This window comes from Mus caroli, chromosome X (genome assembly GCF_900094665.2).
Source record: "Mus caroli chromosome X, CAROLI_EIJ_v1.1, whole genome shotgun sequence".
Taxonomy (NCBI): Eukaryota; Metazoa; Chordata; class Mammalia; order Rodentia; family Muridae; genus Mus; species Mus caroli.
In genome coordinates this window covers 70,753,077-70,776,219 of record NC_034589.1, presented here as the reverse complement: position 1 = coordinate 70,776,219, position 23,143 = coordinate 70,753,077, and the positions used below count along the sequence as shown (strand labels likewise).

General features: G+C 39.5%; 1 protein-coding gene across 1 annotated transcript in view; it reads left to right on the top strand.

The window, feature by feature from the left end:
• The window catches only part of F8 (coagulation factor VIII), a 276,933-nt gene that overhangs the window by 177,974 nt on the left and 75,816 nt on the right, over positions 1–23,143 (top strand). Inside the window, exons 13-14 of the mRNA XM_029473023.1 lie at positions 11,946–12,155; positions 19,028–21,965. Coding sequence (XP_029328883.1) covers positions 11,946–12,155; positions 19,028–21,965 — 3,148 coding nt within the window. The remainder of the gene's footprint in view (positions 1–11,945; positions 12,156–19,027; positions 21,966–23,143) is intronic.

Below are 23,143 nucleotides of genomic sequence, written 5' to 3'. Positions count from 1 at the left end.
TGAGCCACCATGTGGTTGCTGGGATTTGAACTCTGGACCTTTGGAAGAGCAGTCGGGTGCTCTTACCCACTGAGCCATCTCACCAGCCCCTCTCCTGTATTTTTAAAGTGAGTCATTAAAGTCCTTCTTGATATCCTCTACCATCATTATGAGATATGCTTTTAAAATCGGAACTATCTTTTTGGGAGTGTTGGGGTGCCCAGGACTGGGTGGGATGGGAGTGCTTCGTTCTGATAATGGTGAGTGGTATTGGTTTCTGTTCATAAGATTCTTATGTTTGCCTTTTGCCATCTGGTAATCTCTGGAGTTAGTTGTTATAGTTATCTCTGGTTAGAGGTTGTTCCTCAGGTGATTATGTTAGCCTTTATCAGCAGACCTGGGAGACTAGCTCTCTCCTGAGTTTCAGTGTTCAGAGTACTCTCTGCAGGCAAGCTCTCCTCTTGCAGGGATGGTGCCCAGATATCTAGTGTTCGATCCTGCCTCCTGGCAGAAGTTGTGATCCACTCACCAGAGGTCCTAAGCTCCTATGGAGAGTCCTGTGGGGACCTTGGGGGTGTCCTCAGACTCTGTGCCCAAGGTGCCCCAGTGCTGCTGTGGACCGGAAGGTACTTGTGACCCTGATCAGGCCAGGTTTTCTGCTTCCCTAATTAATGCAGTCTCAGGTCCAGAGCAATTGGGTTGGAGCAGAAGTTGTGTTCCACTTACCAGAGGTCTTAAGATCCTGTGGGGGGTCCTGTGGGGACCTGGCCTACATAGCTTATTTTGCCAAGAGGATGATTTGTAGTAGTTAATTCAGATGACCCATATTTTTTTTCTCCTTTGTTACCTTTTGGTCAGGATTTCGTTGTTGATATTTTTCCCACCTAACAATATTGCACTTTATTATTTCCTTAGTGTAATATAAACTAGATATCTCTGATTTTATTATTCTATCCATCATTTCTCCACTTCCTAATACAGCTTGTTTCAAATACTAGAGTAAGCACCTCTCTAGACAGTGAACACACATTATTTTAATGGAGATATTGTTTAAAACAAAAGAGAGATCGTTACATGGAATCTAAAACAAAGTGAAACACATGTACTAGACAGGGTTCTCTAGAGTAACAGAAGTTACAGGATAGATAGATAGATAGATAGATAGATAGATAGATAGATAGATATTGATATATATCAATATAGATATAGATAAAGTAGATTTATTACAATGACTTACAGGCTGCAGTTCAGCTAATCCAACAATGGCTGGCTGTGAACAGAAATTCCAATAATCTTGTAGTTTCTCAGTCAACAAGGTTGGGATGTTTCAGCTCATCTTCAGAATGTGGTGGAATCCAGAAGAAGTAGGCTTTAACACCAGTGAAGTAATGGATGTGTTAGCAAAGCAAGGAAAGGCAGGCAAAAAGCAAAACCTTCCTTCTTCCATTGTCTTACATAGTTTTCCAGCAGAAAGTGTAACCCAGATTAAAGTTATGTTTTCCAGCCTTAAGATCTGATTTAAAGGTGTATCTTTGCCCATCTCAAAAGATCTATACCTTTTGGCATGTGTCTTTCTATTTCAAAGATTCAGATTAAAAGTGGATCTTCTTACTTCAGAGTAAGCAAAAAGTCCCTTACAGTTGTGTCCTCTATTTGGGGGTTTCAGTTCCAGATATAGTTAAGTTGACAACCAAGAATAGCCATCACAATACATAAAAACAAAGAGTAAAGTAGTGGTTACCAAAGTCTGAGCAGCTCACTTTCTTGTTCATGCTTACCTAATTTTTTATACATCCTAGAACTGCCTGCCTGAGGAATCATGATGCCTAGAGTGGAGTGGGCCCTCCTACATTAATTAATAATCAAAACAATTCCTCACATACATGTCCACTGTATTAATTAGGATTCTCTAAATGAATAGAACATATTAAATGATTATATATAAAGAGGATTTATTAGAATGGCTTGAAGGCTGTGGTCCAGCTATTTCAACAATGGCTGTCTATCAAGGGAAGTTCCAAGGATCCAGTACCTATTAAGTCCATAAGACTGGATGTCTCAGTTGGTCTTAAGTATACACCATAATCCCAAAGAAGTAGGCTCTAATGCCAGTGACAGAATGGACTTGCCAAGAAGGCTTCCTTTTTGCATGTCCCTTATGTAGACTGCCAGCAGAAGATGTGGCCCAAATTAAAGGTAGATCTTCCCATTGCAAAAGAGCTAGATTAAAAGTTTATCTGATCTGGACTAAAACTGGGTCTTTCTACTTAAAATAACTGCTTTAAGAAAAAGTCCCTCACGGGTGTATCCAGCCTCTTGAGTTATAGTTAAGTTCAGAAGTAGTCAAGTTGACAACCAATAATAGCTATCACACCCACAAACCAACCTGATTTAGGCAATTACTCAATTGAGGTTTCTCTTGGATGACTCTGTCAGGTTGACAATTAAAGCTAAGGAAAACAATTGCTCAGCAGTAAAGATGGTATACTTTTCTTTCAGAGTACCCAAGTCTGAGTCCTAACACCCATGTTGGGCAACTCAGAACTGCTTGTAATTCCAGCTCCAATGGATCTGACATCTTTTGGCAACTGCACTCATGCACACATCTCACCCATACCCCAATTCACATACACATAATTTTTAAAAATCTTTAAAACTGGTACATTTTATAATGTATTTTGTGTGTATGTGTCTATGAGAGAAAGGAAAAAGAGAAAGACAGAGACAGAGAGATAGAGAGAAAAGGAGAATTTCAAATTTTCTGAGGAACCTCCAGATTGATTTCCAGAGTGGTTGTACCAGTTTTCAATCCCACCACCAATGGAAGAGTGTTCCTCTTTCTCCACATCCTCACCAGCATCTGCTGTCACCTGAGGTTTTGAGCTTAGCCATTATGATTAGTGTAAGGTGGAATCTCAGGATCATTTTGATTTGCATTTCTCTGATCACTACAGATTTTGAACATTTCTTAGGTGATTCCTCTGTTGTGAATTTTCGGTTTAGTTCCATACCCCATTTTTTGATTGGGTTGTTTGGTTTTTTGATGGTTAGCTTCTTGAGTTCCTTATATATTTTAGATATTAGCCCTCTATTGATGTGGGGTTAGTGAAGATTTTTTCCCAATCTGTAGTTTGCCAATTTGTCTTATTGGCTATGTCATTTGCCTTACAGAAGCTTTCCAGTTTCATGAGGTTCCACTTATTAATTCTTGATCTTAGAGTGTGAGTCATTGAAGTTCTGTTTAGGAAGTTTCCCCCTGTGCCAATGAATTCAAGGCTCTTTCCCACTTTCTCTTCTATTAGACTCAGTGTATCAGGTTTTATGTTGAGGTCCTTGATCCACTTGGACTTGAGCTTTGTGCAAGGTAACAAATACGGGTTCTAATTTCATTCTTCTACATATCAACAGTCAGTTAGACCATTTGTTGAAGATGCTCTCTTTTTTTTCCATTGTATATTTTTAGCTTCTTTGTCAAATATCAAGTGTCCATAAGTGTGTGGATTTATTTCGGGTTCTTCAGTTCTATTCCATGGATCAACCTGTCTGTCTCTGTACCAGTACCATGCAGTTATTATCATTATTGCTCTGTAGAGCTTGAGGTCAGGGATGGTGATTCCTCCAGCTATTCTTTTAAGAATTCCATGTCTTTGAAGAATTGTGTTGGGATTTTGATGGGGATTGCATTGAATCTATAGATTGCCCTTGATAGGATGGCCATTTTTACCATGTTAATTCTGCCAGTCCATGAGCATGGAAGATCTCTCTATATTTTCTGAGATCTCCTTTGATTTCTTTCATGAGAGACTTGAAGTTGTTGTCATACAGATCTTTTACTTATTTGGTTAGAGTTACCCCAAGATATTTTATATTATTTGTGGTTATTGTTGAGGGAGTTATTTCCTTAATTTCTTTCTAAGCCTGTTTATCATTTGTATAAAGGAACGCTACTGATTTATTATTTTTTATTTTTAATATTTTTTTGTTATGTATTTTCCTCAATTACATTTCCAATGCTATCCCAAAAGTCCCCCATACCCTCCCCCCCACTTTTCTACCCACCCATTCCCATTTTTTTTCCCCGGCATTCCCCTGTACTGGGGCATATAAAGTTTGCNNGTCCAATGGGCCTCTCTTTCCAGTGATGGCCNACTAGGCCATCTTTTGATACATATGCAGCTAGAGTCAAGAGCTCTGGGGTACTGGTTAGTTCATAATGTTGTTCCACCTATAGGATTGCAGATCCCTTTAGCTCCTTGGGTACTTTCTCTAGCTCCTCCATTAGGAGCCCTGTGATTTATTTGAGTTAATTTTATATGTAACCATTTTCCTGAAGTTGTTTATCCACTGGAGAAGTTCTCTGGTAGAATTTTTGAGGTCGCTAATGTATACTATCATATCATCTGCAAATAGTGCTACCTTTATTTCTTCTTTGGCAATTTATATCCCCTTGATCTCTTTTTGTTGTCTTATTGTTGTAGCTAGCACTTCAAGTACTATATTGGATACACATGGGGAACGTGGTCATCCTTGTCCCCGATTTTAGTGGGATTGCTTCAAGTATCTCTCCATTTAATTTGATATTGGCTGTTGGTATGCTGTATATTGCTTTTTTAAAAAGGTGATCCAGAGTGGATATCCCTCAAAGCTCCATTTCCACCAGACACATACAAGCTGATCTGATCCATCCCAGAATTCCAGCTCTATAAATGGTTGTATTGGTGAACCCTTTTGTCTTAGTTAGGGTTTTATTGTTGTGAACAGACACCATGACTAAGGCAACCCTAATAAGGACAACATTTAATTGGGGCTAGCTTACAGATTCAGAGGTTCAGTCCACTATCAAGACAGAAACATGGCAGCATCCAGGCAGTCATGTTGCAGGAGTTGCTGAAAGTTCTATATCTTCATCTCAAGACTGCTAGTAGAATGTTGGCTTCCAGGCACCTAGAGGGTCTTAAAAGTCCATATACCCACAGTGACATACCTGTTCCAGCAAAGTCACACCTACTCAAAGTCACACCTACTCCAACAGGGCCACACCCTCTAATAATGCCACTCCTTGGGCTGGGCAGATACAAACCATCATATTACATTCCCTGGCCCCCATAGGCTTGTTAAAACATATGAGTCTATGCTATGGGTGGTGTTTACTCAGGTAATGTTTAAGTCATTCTCAGATTTTTGATGGGGTTGAAGACTAGTTTTATTCTCATAATCAAACTCAAGTTGTGTAACATAGAGAGTTTATAGAGTGGATGACATGGTTTTCAGGTGGCAAACACAGGCTAAAACCTAAACATAATCAAGAGATAAAATCATAATTCTTTCAGTTAGGAAATATGGTAGAGTACTTTGTCTAATTCACAAATTGATTGGCTGGATGTCATTTGTACCTCATGGTTTGTAATTTACTTAATTGTTGTGGTTTTTTTCAATTTATACCTGGGAGAAGAGGTTGTTTTTTGTTTTTGTTGTTTTTTGATTGTTTGTTTGTTTTACTGGACAGAAAAGGTGAGGTGTAGAGGGAGGTGCTGATACTACTAAGGTCTGGTTCTTGAGTTGTTAATAAAGAGGCTGAGAGCCAATTTCTGGACAGAATGGACAGGTGGAACTTCCAGGTCCCAGGAGGAAAAGGCAGATACAGGGAAAGAGAGGAGGCTTTTCTTCCATGCTTTGGAACTAATTTCTTTCTCAGCCTGTTTGTCTCTTGGATACTGATTTACTTGAGTTAATTTTATATCTGGCTACTTTACTGAAGTTGCTTATTAGCTGGAGAATATCTCTGGTAGAGTTTTTGAGGGTTGCTTATGTATACTATCATATCATCTGCAAATAGTGATACCTTTATTTCTTCTCTGCCAATTTGTATCCCCTTGATTTCTTATTGTTGTCTTACTTGTTCTAGCTAGTACTTCGAGTACTATATTGGATAGATATGGGGAGAGTGGGCATCCTTGTCTTGTCCCTGATTTTAGTGGAATTGCTTCAAGTAAGTCTTCATTTAATTTGACATTGCCTGTTGGTTTGCAGTAAATTGCTTTATTATGTTTAGGTATGGGCCTTGAATTCCTAATCTCTACAATACTTTTAACATGAAGGGATGCTGTATTTTGTGAAATGCCAGGAGACTCCTGTCCTGCAGTAGGGTAGAAGTAAGTCACAGAGTCGGACACTGATGATGGCTTTAAAGTTTGAGGGTCTCAGGGCATTCTAGCTCTCTGATTGTACTGAAATGCTGATGATAATTTCTAAAAACTCCTAACAATTTTCTTGCTCTTTCTGAGGGTAAAAGACTGCTGGTTTAGGCCATTAACACCTGTAGCCTAACAGAGGAGGATTAAACAATGCAACCTTTGTTCTATCTCAGCAGGAAAGCTGGGCTCTAACTTTCAACTTGCTAGTCATGTCACAGGAAGAGAAGACATTTAGAGAAGTGATTATAGAGTTTATTACTAAGTTGTAAAAAGTTTCCTATGAAAGATTTCTAAGGGGGAAAGTTGAAAGATCCTAAGCAGGGAAAGGGAGAAATTATCTACGTAGAGAAAAGGAAACACTTCTAGTCTAAGTGGGGAAAGGCAAAAAAGTCTCCTCTATAAATCCCCCTCATCTTTGTCCTCAGTACTTATACATCTTTCAAAATACATGATCCCATGTTACAAAGTTCATCACAAGTTCACACAAAAAAAAAACAAATCATAAATGGCAATAGAAGTTTACAACAGCGAATGTTTACATTCATATCCATTAGGAGTAATTACCTAGCTAAACATCCATCACTTGTCTATTCAGGTTCACTGAAGGTTTAAAACCATAACTAAGTTATTAGTGAAGTTTTGTATCGATAAACCCAGTAGATATTTTATCTTCTGTCCTAACACCTATAATAAATCATTAGATCCATTTTTATTTATTTATTTATTTAGTTAGTTAGTTAGTTAGTTAGTTAGTTAGTTTAATTGTTTTACAACCTCTTGGAATGTGCTCTGAGTAGAAGGAAGTCTGGTTACCATCTAAGAGCAATTAACTGTTGACACTTTGGAGACTGGCAGAGTTCTCATTGCAGCTTTGATTATCAGAAAAGGATCCAATAGCAGTCCCACTATAAAGGAGCTTAATAATCACAGATATAGGAATTCTTATAGGATCATCATTAAGACTTATCTATTTGTCTACATAGCATCACTACAAGACAAAACATCTTTGTGGATCTGCAGATACCTGCTCCAAAGGGGTGTGCTATTACTTACTGATTGTTATAGGTGTTTAATAATAACAGGAAAAGCATATTAATAGCAGGAATCTTTCCTAAAATGAGTGACTCTCAGCCATGCTTAATGAGGGCACACCTGTTGCAGATTACATAATAATCCAAAGCAGGCCACTTCAGGATGATCACCTGCTAGTTATTGGCTTGTCCCATTATGGCTCCTGAGAGTAAAATGCTTTTTCTGCACTTAAGGGGATGATCATGTGTGTTTTTTTTTTTTAGTTGGTTTATATAATGGACTACATAGATGATGGATTTTTGTATATTGAACTAGCCTTGCATCCCTGGGATGAAGCCTACTTAATCATGGTGAATGATTGTTCTGATGTGTTCTTGGTTTGCAAGAATTTTATTGAGTATTTCTGCATCAATATTCATAAGCAAGNTTGGTCTGAAGTCCTCTTTTTAGGATGGGTCCTTGTGTGATTTAGGTATCAGAGTAATTATGGCTTCATAGAACGAGTTAGGTAGTATTCCTCCTGTTTCTATTTTATGGAATAGTTTGAGGAAAATTGGTATCAGGTTTTCTTTGAAGGTCTGCTGGAATTCTGCACTAAATCCATCTGGCCCTGGGCATTTTTGGTTGGGAGGTTTTTAGTGACTTTTATTTCTTTNTGTGATATGGGCCTTNTTAGATANTTTACCTGCTCTTGATTTAANTTTGGTATGTAGTATCTGTCTAGAAAACCATCCATTTCATCTAGACTTTCCAGTTTTGTTGAGTATAGACTTTTATAGTAGGATCTGATGATTTTTTGAATTTCCTCCCTTTCTGTTGTTATGTCTCCCTTTTCATTTCTGATTTTATTAATTTGGATACTGCCTCTTGGCCCTTTAATTAGTTTGGCTAAGGCTTTATCTATCTTGTTGATTTTCTCAAAGAGCCATCTTTTGGTTTTGTTGATTCTTTGTATTGATTTCTTTGTTTCTATTTGGTTGCTTTCTGCCCTGAGTTTGACTATTTCCTACCTCTACTCCTCTTGGGTGGTTTGCTTCATTTTGTTATAGAGCTCTCAGGTATTCTGTTATGCTGCCAGTGTAAGATCTCTCAAATTTCCTTACCAGGGCACTTAGTGCTATGAATTTTCCTCTTAGCACTGCTTTCATTGTGTCCCATAGGTTTGGATATGATGTGTCAACATTTTCATTAAATTCCAGGAGGTCTTTAATTTTTTTTATTTCTCCCCTGACCAAGTTATCATTGAGTAGAGAATTGTTAAGTTTCCAAGGGTATTTGAGTTGTCTGTTGTTTTTGTTCTCATTGAAGACCAGCTTTAGTCCATGGTGATCTGATAGGATGCATGGAATTATTTCAGTCTTCTTGTGTCTGTTGAGACCTGTTTTGTGCCCAATTACATGGCTGATTTTGTAGAAGGTACCATGAGGTGCTGAGAAGAANGTGTATTCTTTTGTTTTAGGGTGAAATGTTCTGTAGATATCTGTTAAATCCATTTGGTTCAAAACCTCTATTAGTTTCACTGTGTCTCTGTTTAGTTTCTGTTTCAATGACCTGTTCATTGGTGAGAGTGAAGTGTTGAAGTTTCCCACTATTATTGTGTGGGGTTGAATGTGTGTTTTGAACTTTAGTAAAGTTTCTTTCATGAATGTGGGTTCTCTTGCATTTGGGGCATAGATGTTCAGAATTGAGACTTTCTCTTGGTGGATATTCCCTTTGATGTGTATGAAGTGTCCTTCCTCATAACACTTCATAACTTTAGGTTGAAAGTCTATTTTATTGCATATTAGGATTTCAACTCCAGCTTGTGTCTTGGAACCATTTGCTTGGAAGACCTTTTTCCATCCTTTTACTTTGAGATAGTGGCTGTCTTTGTTATTGATGAGATGTGTTTCTTGTATGCAGCAAAATGCTGGATCTTGTTTGTGTATCTGGTCTGCTAGCTTATATCTTTTTGTAGGTGAGTTGAGTCCATTAATATTGAGAGATAATAAAGAGAGATGACTGTTGCTTCCTGATATGTTTGTTTTTATAGGTGACTTTATGTGCCGGTGGTTCTCTCCTCTTGGTTTTGTTGTGAGATGCTCAGTATCTTGTCCTTTCTTGGGTGCAGGTACCTACCTTGTGTTGGAGTTTTCCTTCTAGGATCCTCTGTAGGGCTGGATTGGTAGATAGATAGATACTGTTTGAATTTGGTTTTGTCCTGGAAAACCAAATTTTGGTTTCTCCATCTATGTTGATTGAGAGTTTTGCTGGGTATAGTATCCTGGGCTGGCATTTGTGTTTTCTTAGAGTCTGCATGACCTCTGATCAGGCTCTTCTGGCTTTCATAATCTCTGTTGAGAAGTCTGGTGTAATTCTAATAGGTCTACCTATTTATGTTACTTGACCCTTTTCCCTTGGAGCTTTTAATATTTATTCTTTGTTCTGTGCATTTAGTGTTTTGATTATTATGTGATGAGAGGATTTTCTTTTCTGGTCCCATTTATATGGTGTTCTATAGGCTTCTTGTACCTTTATGGCCATCTATTCCTGTAGGTTGGGGAAGTTTTCTTCTTTGATTTTGTTGAAGACATTTTCAGGCCCTTCGAACTGAGAATCTTCATTCTCTTTTAATCCAGATTTTCTTGTATTTGGTCTTTTCATTGTGTCCTGAATTTCCTGGATGCTTTGGGTTTCGAAGTTGTTATGTTTTGAAGTTTCATTGACAGTTGTGTCAATCTCTTCTATTGCAAGGCCATGAGTGTGCAGGAAAGAGGGGAGTGGGAGAGAACCCCTGTCCTGCCAGAGTTTTGGTGCTCTGGGCAGACAAACAATGGGAGGACTGTGCATGCTTTCCATGTGGCTCCCGGTGGATGTCTGAATGTGGGAAGCCACTGACCCCACATGGCCGGTGGTGGACAAAACCTGGTAACCCCAATTACCAGGTTTTCAGCCTCTGGCATCCCATGCAGAATACTGTGGAAGAGCTAAGAACAAAATAGGGGCTCTGGGGCAGTACTTGGCCCTGGTGATGGAGGGAGGAGAGAGCAGGGGGATGGGGGTGTTGGATGGTTCCTACGCTCGGAGAGTCCTTGGTCAGGTCTGTGGCTTGAGCACAGGATGGCCTTCTGGCGGGAGGTTAGAAGAGGCTTTTTAGGAGAAAGCTGATCCCATCGTTAGGCAGCCTATTTTGGTTGAATGGGGCTTTCTCTGGTTACCGAATAAATAAATCTACAAGGGACGGAAAGACAAGCCATGTTCTCCAAATCAGGTGCCTGTCACAGTCCCACATTCTATGGCATCTTCTATACCTGATATTCTCTCTTCTATCTCTTGTATTTTGTTGGTGATATTTACCTCTGTAATTACTGACCTCTTTCCTTGGTTTTCCATTTCCAGGTTTTCCTCCATTTTTGTTTTCTTTATTGTTCCTACTTCCACTTTTAGGCCTTGAACTGCTTTATTCATTTATTCATTTCCTTCACCTATTTGATTGTGTTTTCCTATTTAATGAACTTTTTTGTTTCCTCCCTAAGGGCTTCTACCTATTTATCTGTGTTTTTCTGTACTTATTTCAGTGACTTATTTATATCTTCCTTAAAGGACTCTAGTATCTTCATGAGATAAGATTTTAGGTCAGCTTCCTGTTGTTGGTGTATTCAGGGCTTGCTGTGTTGGGAGAACTGGGTTCTGATGATGTTCATGTATATTGGCTTTTTTTGGTTATGGTCTTGAACTTGCCTCTCGCCGTCTGGTTATCTCTGGTGTTTGCTGGTTTGGGTGACTCTGTCTGGTATCTGCCTCCTTTTTTGCCTGGGTTGCTTCAGGTCTCCTGGTAGGCCTGTGACCCTGGCTGTTGCAGACCACCTGTGGGGCTTTCCAACTAGGGGCTCTTCATAGGGGCAGAGAAGCTGCAGTAGATCTCCTAGGAGGCCTTCAAATGGTTGGATCTTCAGAAGAGCAGTCAAGCTGTTGTCCTGTGTGAAGATGTTCCACGGTGGGGGGGGGGGCGGGGTGGTTACAGCCTGTGATTTCTGTTTCACTGTGTGCAGAACTCCAGGAAGGCTTTCAGTCTGTTGAGTTAGTTGCCCTGCATGCCACAGAGCCTGCTAGACATTTTCTGACTGTGGTATCTATTGCCTTGTATACAAAGGAGCTCCTGCAATACCTTCAAGCTGTGTTGTCTTTAGAGGAGCAAGCAAGCTGCTTATCAGTTGCTCAGTTACCCTGTGTGTAGCAGATCTCCTGGGATGCCAGTTGCCCTGTGTGGAACAGGTCTCCTGGGATGTCTCAGGCTGTGGTGTCAGTAACCCTAAGTGCAGTGGATCTGCTGGGATGGCAGAAGGGGAGTGGTATTTGGCTAGCAGGGGTTGGAGGTCCTGAGTCTACTGGGCTCCCAGTGGCAGCTGTGGGACTTCAGGAGGGTTCTTAGCAACTACTCTGAGTGCAGTGGATCTTCTGGGATGGCTCAGGATTTGGTGTCTTCAGGGAAGAAGACTAGCTAGCAGTCTGCCCCAACAGAAAGGACCAAGTGTAAAGGACCCAAATCTCTTCTTACATGATGCTATATGACTCTCCTCACTTTGGGATTGGAGTTGGGTGATTAAATATTAATCACCTACCTGATTGGTAACTGTTCTCAGTGGTAAGTTAATAGACCTAGTATATATTAATTTCTAACTGTATCCTAACAATCATATCCAAAATGACAAATCCAGGATACAACAAAATTATACCACTTATTCTCAATTGCTTTTGTAGGCATCAATGGCTATGTTTTTGATAGCTTGGAGTTGACAGTTTGTTTGCATGAGGTGGCGTACTGGTACATTCTCAGTGTTGGAGCACAGACAGACTTCTTATCTATCTTCTTCTCTGGATATACTTTCAAACACAAAATGGTCTATGAAGATACACTTACCCTGTTCCCATTCTCAGGAGAAACTGTCTTTATGTCGATGGAAAACCCAGGTTAGTTATTTATATTATCCTTTCACTAACAACTGTGATTGTTTTATTGTTCTTTTGCCTGATCCGTCAAATTTAAGCAGACAGTAAATATATCAAGTGACTTTGATATGTGGCTTTGGTAATTGTAAACTATTTTAATGAACAACGAAGAGCTTAGAACTTGGTTGTGGTACAGACAATAAAGACATAAACACATAAACATAAGATATTTCTTCTAAGTTTTATTAGTATGTTTGTAAATAATGCTGTCATCTGTACCTTTGCATATAATCCTTATGCATAATATGCTTTCAAATGTACATATTTCATTTATTCTTTTAAGATATTTATTAAGGATCTTCTATATGTCAGACACTGTAGAAAGTGGTAATATAAAAATAACAGCACCAACTCAATATTGTGGTTCAGTACTACAGTGCTTGCCTAACACACATAAATTCCTGGATTCAATTCTCTACATTGAAAAACAAATAAAAGCTTCAAACTAGCCTTTACTGTAAAAACAATCAAACAAAACTCTTATTTAACATAAGTCAAATTTTAAGTCTTTTTGTTAAATGGTACTAGTGGATCTATTTTACCAATAAGTTCTAAACCTTGACTTAGATTTTTCATCACCAACCATGAAGTTGGTGCTGAAATACTTTGCTACTGAAATACTGTTTTCTTCAGGCTTCCGAGAAACAATCTTTGATTCTGTTCATTTACTGACACCATTTTTGCTGGCTTCCCTTAATCTGGACACCATCAAGCATTGTTTCATTCTGATTTAAGTAGTTTGGATATTATGTTCAGAGAGACAAACAGAGATAGAGAGACAGACAGGCAAATAGACAAAGATGGACATACACACTTGTACATACATGCACACAGAAAGCCTTAGTTTATTTTGTGTGATGATGTCTTACCTCATTATATAATTTGGTGTGACATTAATTGTGAGAAATACTTGTCAAGCTCTTTAAGTACTTTACCTGATTCTGTCTCTATTCTCCATATATATATTATTAGTTAGGATTTTACTGCTGTGAAGAGACCCCATGACCAAAGCAACTCTTATAAATAACAACATTTAATTGGGGCTGGTTTACAGGTTCAGAGATTCAGTCCATTATCATCAAGGCAGTAAGCATGGCAGTTTCCAGGCAGGCACCGTGCAGGAGGAGCTGAGAGTTCTATACCTTGATCTGAAGACACAGAGGAGAGGACTGTCTTCCAGGCAGCTAGGAGGAGGGTGTAAAAGCCCAAGTGTACAGTGACACACTTCTTCCAACAAATCCATACCTACTTTAGCAAGGCCATACCTCCTAATAGTGTCACTCCCTGGGCCAAGCATATTTAAATCATGATTTGTTTTTTACTTGTTTTATTGGTTACTGTTGTCCCTTCTAGTTTTCCAGTTTGGTTAACTTCTAAAATTTCTTCACATTTTATATAATATTCTCTCTCTCTCTCTCTCTCTCTCTCTCTCTCTCTCTCGCTCGCTCGCTCGCTCGCTCTCTCCTCTGGTTTGAAAGCTCATTTCAGGCCATAGTTATAAAACCACTCTTGGAAGAATCCTTTTAGTCAAAGAAAAAGTCTTCCATGTCTGAGAAGGTGATCCTTCTCAGTTCCACCTTGTTTTCTGAGACAGAGTCTCTCATTGAACCTTGAATTCATTTGGTCAATGAACTCTAGAGAACTGCTTATCTCTATATTCCAACTCTCTGATATTATAGACATGTAGTTTTTTATATTAATTTAGAATACTAATCCAGAAATACTTTGGTTAAATGTGGGGTGTGTTAATGCTTTCCTGCACTCCAGTATTCAGAAGGCAGATTTCTGAATTTGAGGCCAGCTTATTCTACAGACTAGCCAGTGGTTTAAAAAGGCCAGTCTCAAAATGAGCAAGAACTGGGGGAAAAGGAAGAGACTTTTGTACTTAGTTAAATAACATTGTCTGAACTTTTATAATACAGATTTCTTCATTGCAAATGTGACTAAATATATATGAAAAACATTATAATTAGCTCTTATATCTTAATCCAGTAGCATAAAGAATAGATACTTTGGACTGGCAGTGGTGGTGAATGCCTTTAATCATAGCATGTGAGAGGCAGAAACCTGCAGATCTCTATGAATTACAGACAAACCTGGTCTACAGAGTGAGTTCCAGGACAGCCAGTATACAGGGAGAAATTGTGGTGGTTTGAATATGCTTTGCCTGGGGAGTGGCACTATTAGGAGGTATGGCCTTGTTGGATTAGGTATGGCTTTGTTGGAGAAATTGTGTCACTGTGCACTTGGGCTTTTACACCCTCCTCATAGCTGCCTGGAAGACTGTCCTCTCCTCTGTCTTCAGATGAAGATGTAGAACTCTCAGCTCCTCCTGCACCGTGCCTGCATAGAGACTGCCATGCATACTGCCTTGATGATAATGGACTGAACCTCTGAACCTGTAAACCAGCCCCAATTAAACATTGTTCTTTATATGAATTGCCTTCGTCATGGTGTGTCTTCATAGCAATGGATACCCTAACCAAAACAGAATTTGATACCAGGGTTTGCAATATTGCAGTGATAGATCTGACCATGTTTTTATTTGAAGAAATGTGGATTTGGACTTCAGATTTGGAGAGTAATGAAATGCTTTCAGTGGGACTTAATGGGCCATCCTAATAGGAATATGGAAGATAGTGGTGTTGAAGATGATTTGATCTATGCAGTCCTAGATCTAGATGCTTCAGAGGAGAAAAATTTTAGTATGTGACCTAAAGACTCTCCTTGTGATATTTTGGTGAATATTGTAGCTGCTTTTTGCCCTTGTCTGAAGAGTCTGTCTGAGGCTAAGGTGAAGAGATTCACCAGATTAATTGCATTGACAAAACGTAAAAGTCAACCAAGTTTAAACTCTGTGCTGAGGTTTACTCTTATGAATAGCATTTTGATCATGTGTAGCAAACTTAGAAAAGAAAAATACAAAATGTACGGTTCAAGTAATTAGAAGCCTTAGGAAGTGCAATGGAACTGAATCCTGTGTTCAAGGAGATGAACAGATTAAGGGACTGGTGACTTTGAGGCAAAAATCCCACCCAGCTAAGATTATTGTTTGTGTTTGACATTTAACAAGGAATAGTTATATCATGTTAGACATTATTACTAGTTGGTTATTATTTTCATGTGTACTTTTAATCTGGAATGAACTACATCCAAGGATGGAGGACACAGACTTTTGATCCAGATCTTGAGGAATAGTGGATATGAAAAGCTTAGTGTATGCATGGTAGTTTACACCTTTATTCATGAGAGAGAGAGGGAGAGAGAGAGAGGGGGGGGAGAGAGAGAGAGAGNGAGAGAGAGAGAGAGAGAGAGAGAGAGAGAGAGAGAGAGAGAGAGAGAGAGAGAAGCAGATCTCTGAGTTCAAGGTTGCAGGACAGCCAGGCTTAGTCCATGAAGGAATTGGAAAGGTGTTGACAATATAATAATAAAACAAGGGGAGGGGCCATGTTCCAGCCCCAGCAAGAAGCAGAATTCAGCAGCTTCAGCCATGTGACTCTGGCCTTAGAGTCAAAAATAGAAGGGACTACTGTGACAATTGATGATGGTTAGCTGGAGCTTAGATATTAGCAGTGATTAAGAAGAGACCAGGATCATTAAGGTGACATCTTCTGGGAAGTGTTTTATGAGAGAACAAAGAAGCTGTGTTCTAGAGATAGCCAAGGTTGTACCTCCTGCTACAGCTGTACATGGTAATGGGAAAGAGTCACCCAGGTGGAACTGGTTTTGAAGGCACGATGGGGTCATGGAGAGCAGTTGAGGCTTGGCATGGTGAGAGGCCATGGAAGACCATGGGTAAAGTTGCAGCCTTAATTGCAGTTGATGGCCTAGGACTGAAGGTGTCATGCAAAGAATTTGAAACCTGGCACTATTAAGAGAACCTAGAAGACTATTGGTGAGGCCCAGGTGCAGCAGAATACCCCAGCATATTGAAGATGTTGGTACCATGGGATGACCACCAAAATTAGCAGCAGCAATCAACCAGACCCTGAAAGTGCTACAGAGGGCAGAGCTGGAGAAGTGACCCAAGCCTTTTGGAGGAGACTGGAAGGTCATGTGTGGATCCTAGACATTGGAACAAGAAACTGTAAAGTTGAAGATGCCTTAGAGACCCAGATATTTGAGATGCCAGAGCCATAGGATACCTGCTGAGGAAATTTGCTAACAGGTATTGGAACCATCCCAAGGGAAAGTATTGTGTTGCAGTCAACAAAGATGAAAGGAATTGGACATTAGACTTGGAGGTATAGGATTTGGAGTTTGCCCAGCTGGTTTTTGGTCTTGCTTTGGTCTAGTATTTCCACAGTATGGTATTTTCTAATGGTAGTGTATGTCCTATGATGTTGAAAGCATGTGACCTACCTTTTGATTTTGATTGTACAGAGGATTACAGTTAGTGATTGCATGAGTCTCAGAAGAGGATTTGAACTTTGTACTTTTAAACTTTGTTGGTATTTTGGTAGACTATAGGTACTTTTGAAGTTGGACAAAATGTATTTTTGCATTATGCTACGGCTAGGTATAGAGTCATGTGTTTGAAGAAGGTTATGCAGGCCTATAACTTTATTTTTTTTCACGCCCCTATTTTTAATGATGGTTCTTAAATGCTTTATCTTCCCTTTTAGCCCACCACCCACTAGAGGTAGTAACAGAGAAAGGATACAGGAGAAGTGGACTTGTTTAGAAAGGTTCTTTGGAGTAACTCCCATCTGTATTGTCTAGAAATCAGCAGTTCAGTTTATGGGTTAGCAGTGGCAGCTCAATCCACTCGCAAACACCAGCAGTCTAGTTCATTAGAGTCAGGATAGCAAACAGGAATCAGCAGCCATGGCACAACCTAGCAGAGACAGCCGGGCCTCAGCCGCTGCACAAGTAAGCAGGAGAAACTTGGAGGAACATCAGAAGTTCTCAGCTATACTTCTCGGAGGGAAGATCAGCGAAGATAACCGAACATCAGCAAGGTCAGCGAAGGCACAAGACCCACAAGAGTTGCACAGCTAGCTCTGTAAGCAAGACTAGCTCAGCCTCTGTCACTGTCTGGTGAGTCCTATTTATACCCTCCAAACATCAGCGTCCTCCACGTATCTTACCTCAACATGCATCTTGCCACTCTATATGTGCATCTGTCTCAGCTGACATCACTCTGGCAATCAGCCTGAGTCCATAGAAGCTACAAGAACCTGCAGCACACCACCCAAAATTTTTTGTCCATTTCTCTCTATGCCATTCCAACAAATGGAGTTCACCTATGCAATGTAAGATGGACCAATTACATGTGTGTTGTTAGCAAAGAATCCTTCATCATGTGTCCTTTTACGTGCTTGTTTTAGCAGAACATGTTTCCTCCTGTGTCTGCTTCAGTGAAACGTTCCTTCACGAGTCTGCCTGTGGCCACTTTAGGAAAACACTCCTTCATGTGTTTGCTCCAGCAAAACACCTTCTAACACAACTGACTTTCAAAAGAATCCTTAAGTTTCCACTTCAGGGGCCAGGAAGTAGAAGGTGGTGATGTTAATATGCTTGAACTAGGAGTGGCATTATTAGGAGGAATGGCCTTGGAATAGGCTTGGCCTTATGGGAGGAAGTGTGTCACTGTGGGGGTGGGCTTTGAGACCCTCCTCCTAGCTGCCTGGGAAACAGTCTTTTCCTGTTTGCCTTTTGATCAAGCTTTAGACCTCTCAGCTCGTCCAGCACCATGCCTGCCTGGACATGGCCATGCTTCCTGCTAAGGTGATAATGGACTAAACCTCTGAACCTGTAAGCTACCCCTAATTAAATGTTGTCCTTTTTAAGAGTTGCCTTGGACATAGTGTCTCTTCACAGCAATGGAAACCCTAAGACAGAATCCCTGTCTCAAAAACAAACAAAACAACAACAAAGAACAAAACAACCAAACAAAAATGAGATACTTTTGACCAGGGAGATAGATTAACTAGTAAAGTACTTGTCACATAGATCACCAGATGAAACCCATGGAAAAAGCCAGGCATAGTAGTGTATGTCAATAATCCTAGAGCTCCTACAGGAAGGTGGAAATCGAAGACAGGAGAATCTTCAGAAGTTGTAGACCATCTATCCTGGCATATGAAAAGGCAAACAGAAAGACCCTGTCTCAACCAAGGTAGGAGGCAAGGCATTGACATCCAATATTGTTCTCTGACCGAAAAACATACAGAATGGCATGCACACGAACTCACAACATACAGTGTAAGCATAATGTTATTATAGTCTGAATGTTCCTAACTAGACTTATGCTTAATTATCAGTTTGGTACTTTTCTCCACCGCAGGATTAAAACCTTATTCATGGTTTCTGTAACTGCTCAGACCTCCACTATTTTATTGGCAAAAGTTCTATACCCCTTCTTTGAGAATATCCACATTAGAAGTAAATATATACATGTTACATCATTGGACATTCTAAATATTTTTATTATGTTCATTACTTTGTCGTGAGTATGTATCCGTGTCAGCAAATATGCTATAGCACAAGTGTAGAGGTTAAAGGACAACTGCAAGACTCATTTCTTTCCTTCTAGTAAATGGATTCTAAGGATTGCATTGAGGTCATTAGGCAAATTGAGCTCTCTTCAGTGTCCCTCAATCTTCCTTTTTTGTGATCAGCAACATGCATAGCACAGTAGCAGCAATGTAATAATGACTTTTACCTAACATTGGTGAATATATGTTGAAGATTCAACAAAATAACCTATGACATGACAGGCTTGACTAACTTTTCTTCATTTGTCTAGAAGTAGGAGAGAACCTCCAATACAAAACTTATTTAGAACCTGGGTTATGAGTAACCAGAGTTTTGTTCTTTCTCATTTTCAGGTCTATGGGTCTTGGGTTGTCATAATTCAGACTTTCGGAAGAGAGGTATGACAGCATTGCTGAAAGTTTCTAGTTGTGACAAGAGCACTAGTGATTATTATGAAGAAATATATGAAGATATTCCAACACAGTTGGTGAATGAGAACAATGTCATTGATCCCAGAAGCTTCTTCCAGAATCCAAATCATCCTAATACAAGGAAAAAGAATTTCAAAGATACCACAATTCCAAAAAATGATATGGAGAAGATTGAGCCTCAGTTTGGAGAGATAGCAGAGATGCTTAAAGTACAGAGTGTCTCGGCTAGTGACATGTTAATGCTCTTGGGACAGAGTCATCCTACTCCACATGGCTTATTTTTATCAGATGGCCAAGAAGCCATCTATGAGGCTATTCATGATGATCATTCACCCAATGCAATAGACAGCAATGAAGGCCCATCTAAAGTGACCCAACTCAGGCCAGAATCCCATCACAGTGAGAAAATAGTATTTACTCCTCAGCCCGGCCTCCAGTTAAGATCCAATAAAAGTTTGGAGACAACTATAGAAGTAAAGTGGAAGAAACTTGGTTTGCAACTTTCTAGTTTGCCAAGTAATCTAATGACCACAACAATTCTGTCAGACAATTTGAAAGCAACTTTTGAAAAGACAGATTCTTCAGGATTTCCAGATATGCCAGTTCACTCTAGTACTAAATTAAGTACTACTGCATTTGGTAAGAAAGCATATTCCCTTGTGGGGTCTCATGTACCTTTAAGAGATAATATATTATCAATGGAGAATGATAGATTACTCAGAGAGAAGAGGTTTCATGGAATTGCTTTATTGGCCAAAGATAATACTTTATTCAAAGACAATGTCTCCTTAATGAAAACAAACAAAACATATAATCATTCAACAAATAATGAAAAACTACACACTGAGAGCCCAACATCAATTGAGAATAGTACAACAGACTTGCAAGATGCCATATTAAAGGTCAATAGTGAGATTCAAGAAGTAACAGCTTTGATTCATGATGGAACACTTTTAGACAAAAATTCTACGTATTTGAGACTAAACCATATGCTAAATAGAACTACCTCAACAAAAAATAAAGACATATTTCATAAAAAAGATGAAGATCCTGTTCCACAAGATGAAGAGAATACAATCATGCCATTTTCCAAGATGCTGTTCTTGTCAGAATCTGCAAAGTGGTTTAAAAGGACCAATGGAAATAATTCCTTGAACTCTGAGCAAGAACATAGTCCAAAGCAATTAGTATATTTAATGTTTAAAAAGTATGTAAAAAATCAAAGTTTCTTGTCAGAGAAAAATAAAGTCATAGTAGAACAGGATGGATTTACAAAGAACATAGGACTTAAAGACATGGCTTTTCCACATAATATGAGCATATTTCTTACCACTTTGTCTAAGGTACATGAAATTCGTAGGCACAATCAAGAAAAAAATATTCAGGAAGAGATAGAGAAGGAAGCACTAATTAAAGAGAAAATAGTTTTGCCCCAGGTGCACGAAGCAACTGGCTCTAAGAATTTCTTGAAAGACATATTGTTACTAGGCACTAGACAAAATATAAGTTTATATGAAGTACATGTACCAATACTTCAAAACATCACATCAATAAACAATTCAACAAATACAGTACAGATTCACATGGAGCATTTCTTTAAAAGAAGGAAGGACAAGGAAACAAATTCAGAAGGCTTGGTAAATAAAACCAGAGAAATGGTAAAAAACTATCCAAGCCAGAAGAATATTACTACTCAACGTAGTAAACGGGCTTTGGGACAATTCAGACTGTCAACTCAATGGCTTAAAACCATAAACTGTTCAACACAGTGTATCATTAAACAGATAGACTACAGCAAGGAAATGAAAATGTTCATTATTAAATCTCCCTTCTCAGATTCTTCTGTGATTAAAAGCACCACTCAGACAAATAGTTCTGACTCACACATTGTAAAAACATCAGCATTTCCACCAATAGATCTCAAAAGGATTCCATTCCAAAACAAATTTTCTCATGTTCAAGCATCCTACATTTATGACTTTAAGACAAAAAGCTCAAGAATTCAAGAAAGCAATCATTTCTTAAAAGAAACCAAAATAAATAACCCTTCTTTAGCCATTCTACCATGGAAGATGTTCATAGATCAAGGAAAATTTACCTCCCCAGGGAAAATTAACACAAACTCAGTCACATATAAGAAACATGAGAACATTATTTTCTCGAAACCAATTTTGCCTGAAGAATCTGGCAAAATTGAATTGCTTCCTCAAGTTTCCATTCAAGAGGAAGAAATTTTACCTATAGAAACTAGCCATGAAACTCCTGGACACTTGAATCTCATGAAAGAGGTCTTTCTTCAGAAAATACAGGGGCCTACTAAATGGAATAAAGCAAAGAGGCATGGAGAAAGTATAAAAGGTAAAACAGAGAGCTCTAAAAAGACTCGCTCAAAACTGCTAAATCATCATGCTTGGGATTATCATTATGCTGCACAGGTACCAAAAGATATGTGGAAATCCAAAGAGAAGTCACCAGAAATTATATCCATTAAGCAAGAGGACACCATTTTGTCTCTGAGGCCTCATGGAAACAATCATTCAATAGGGGCAAATGAGAAACAAAATTGGCCCCAAAGAGAAACCACTTGGGTAAAGCAAGGCCAGACTCAAAGGACATGCTCTCAAATCCCACCAGTGTTGAAACGACATCAAAGGGAACTTAGTGCTTTTCAATCAGAACAAGAAGCAACTGACTATGATGATGCCATCACCATTGAAACAAATGAGGATTTTGACATTTACAGTGAGGACATAAATCCAGGTCCCCGCAGTTTTCAACAGAAAACAAGGCACTATTTTATTGCAGCTGTGGAACGACTCTGGGACTATGGGATGAGTACATCTAATGTTCTACGAAATAGGTTTGTATTATTAGTTATTATCCTTTCTTATTAAATGTATTCCCTTTACAACCCAATATCAGCCTTTCCTATGCTCCCAGTACCTCTTCACAAAACTTGTACCCCCATGTCCTCCTCCCCTCTCTTTTGAGAAGGTGAAGCTCTCCTCTGGGTGTCAACCCCCCATCTGCCCCAACCCCCATTTTCCCCACCCTACCCCACCCCCCACTTTCACACATCAGGTCACTGTGGGACTAGGCATATCCTCTCCTACTAAGGCCAGACAAAGCTGTCCATTTAGGCACACAGGAAACACAGGCAGGTGGGCAGGCTGGCAGGCAACAGACTCAGGAACAGGCCCTGCCCCAGCAGTCTGGGGGACCCACATGAAGACCAAACTTCTCATCAGCTACATATGTGCAGAAAGCCTAGGTTCAGCCTGTGGTCACTCACTGGTTAGTGATTCAGTCTCTGGAAGCTCCCAAAGGTCCAGGTGAGTTGACTGTATCAGTCTTCCTGTGGAGTCCTTGTTCTTTTCAGGTCCCTCAGTCTTTCTCCTAAATCCATAAGACTCCTTGAGCTCCATCTAATATTTGGGTGTGAGTCTTTGCATCTGTTTGCATTGACTGTTGGGTGGAGCCTCTCAGAGGACAGTTAAGCTTTGTTCCTGTCTGCAAGCCTAATGGAATATCAATAGTGTCAGAGATTGGTTTTTGCCCATGTATGTGTTTCAATTTGGGCCACTCATTGGTTGGCCATTCCCTAAGTGTCTACTCTTTGTCCCTTCACATCTTTTAGGCAGGACACATTTTGGGTTGAAGGTTTTGTGGGTGGGCTGCTGCCTTTATCCTTCTACTGGGAGTCCCACCTGGCTATAGGAAATGACCACTTAAGGATTCATATCCTCTGCTGCTAGGACTCTCAGCTAGTCACCCCCTTAGATTCTCTGAGGTCTCTCCCCATCCTAGGTCTCTGACACATCCTAGAAGTTGCCCACTCTCACCAATCTCCCTTCTCTTTCCCCTGCTCTCCCTACATATGATCTCTTTATATCCATCTCCAATATCTATTTTATTTCCCCTTCTAAGAAAGAATCAAACAGTATCTTATATCTTGGGTATCCTAAGTTTTGGGCTAATATCCACTTATCAGTGAGTACATATTGTGTGAGTTCCTTTGTGATTGTGTTACCTCACTCA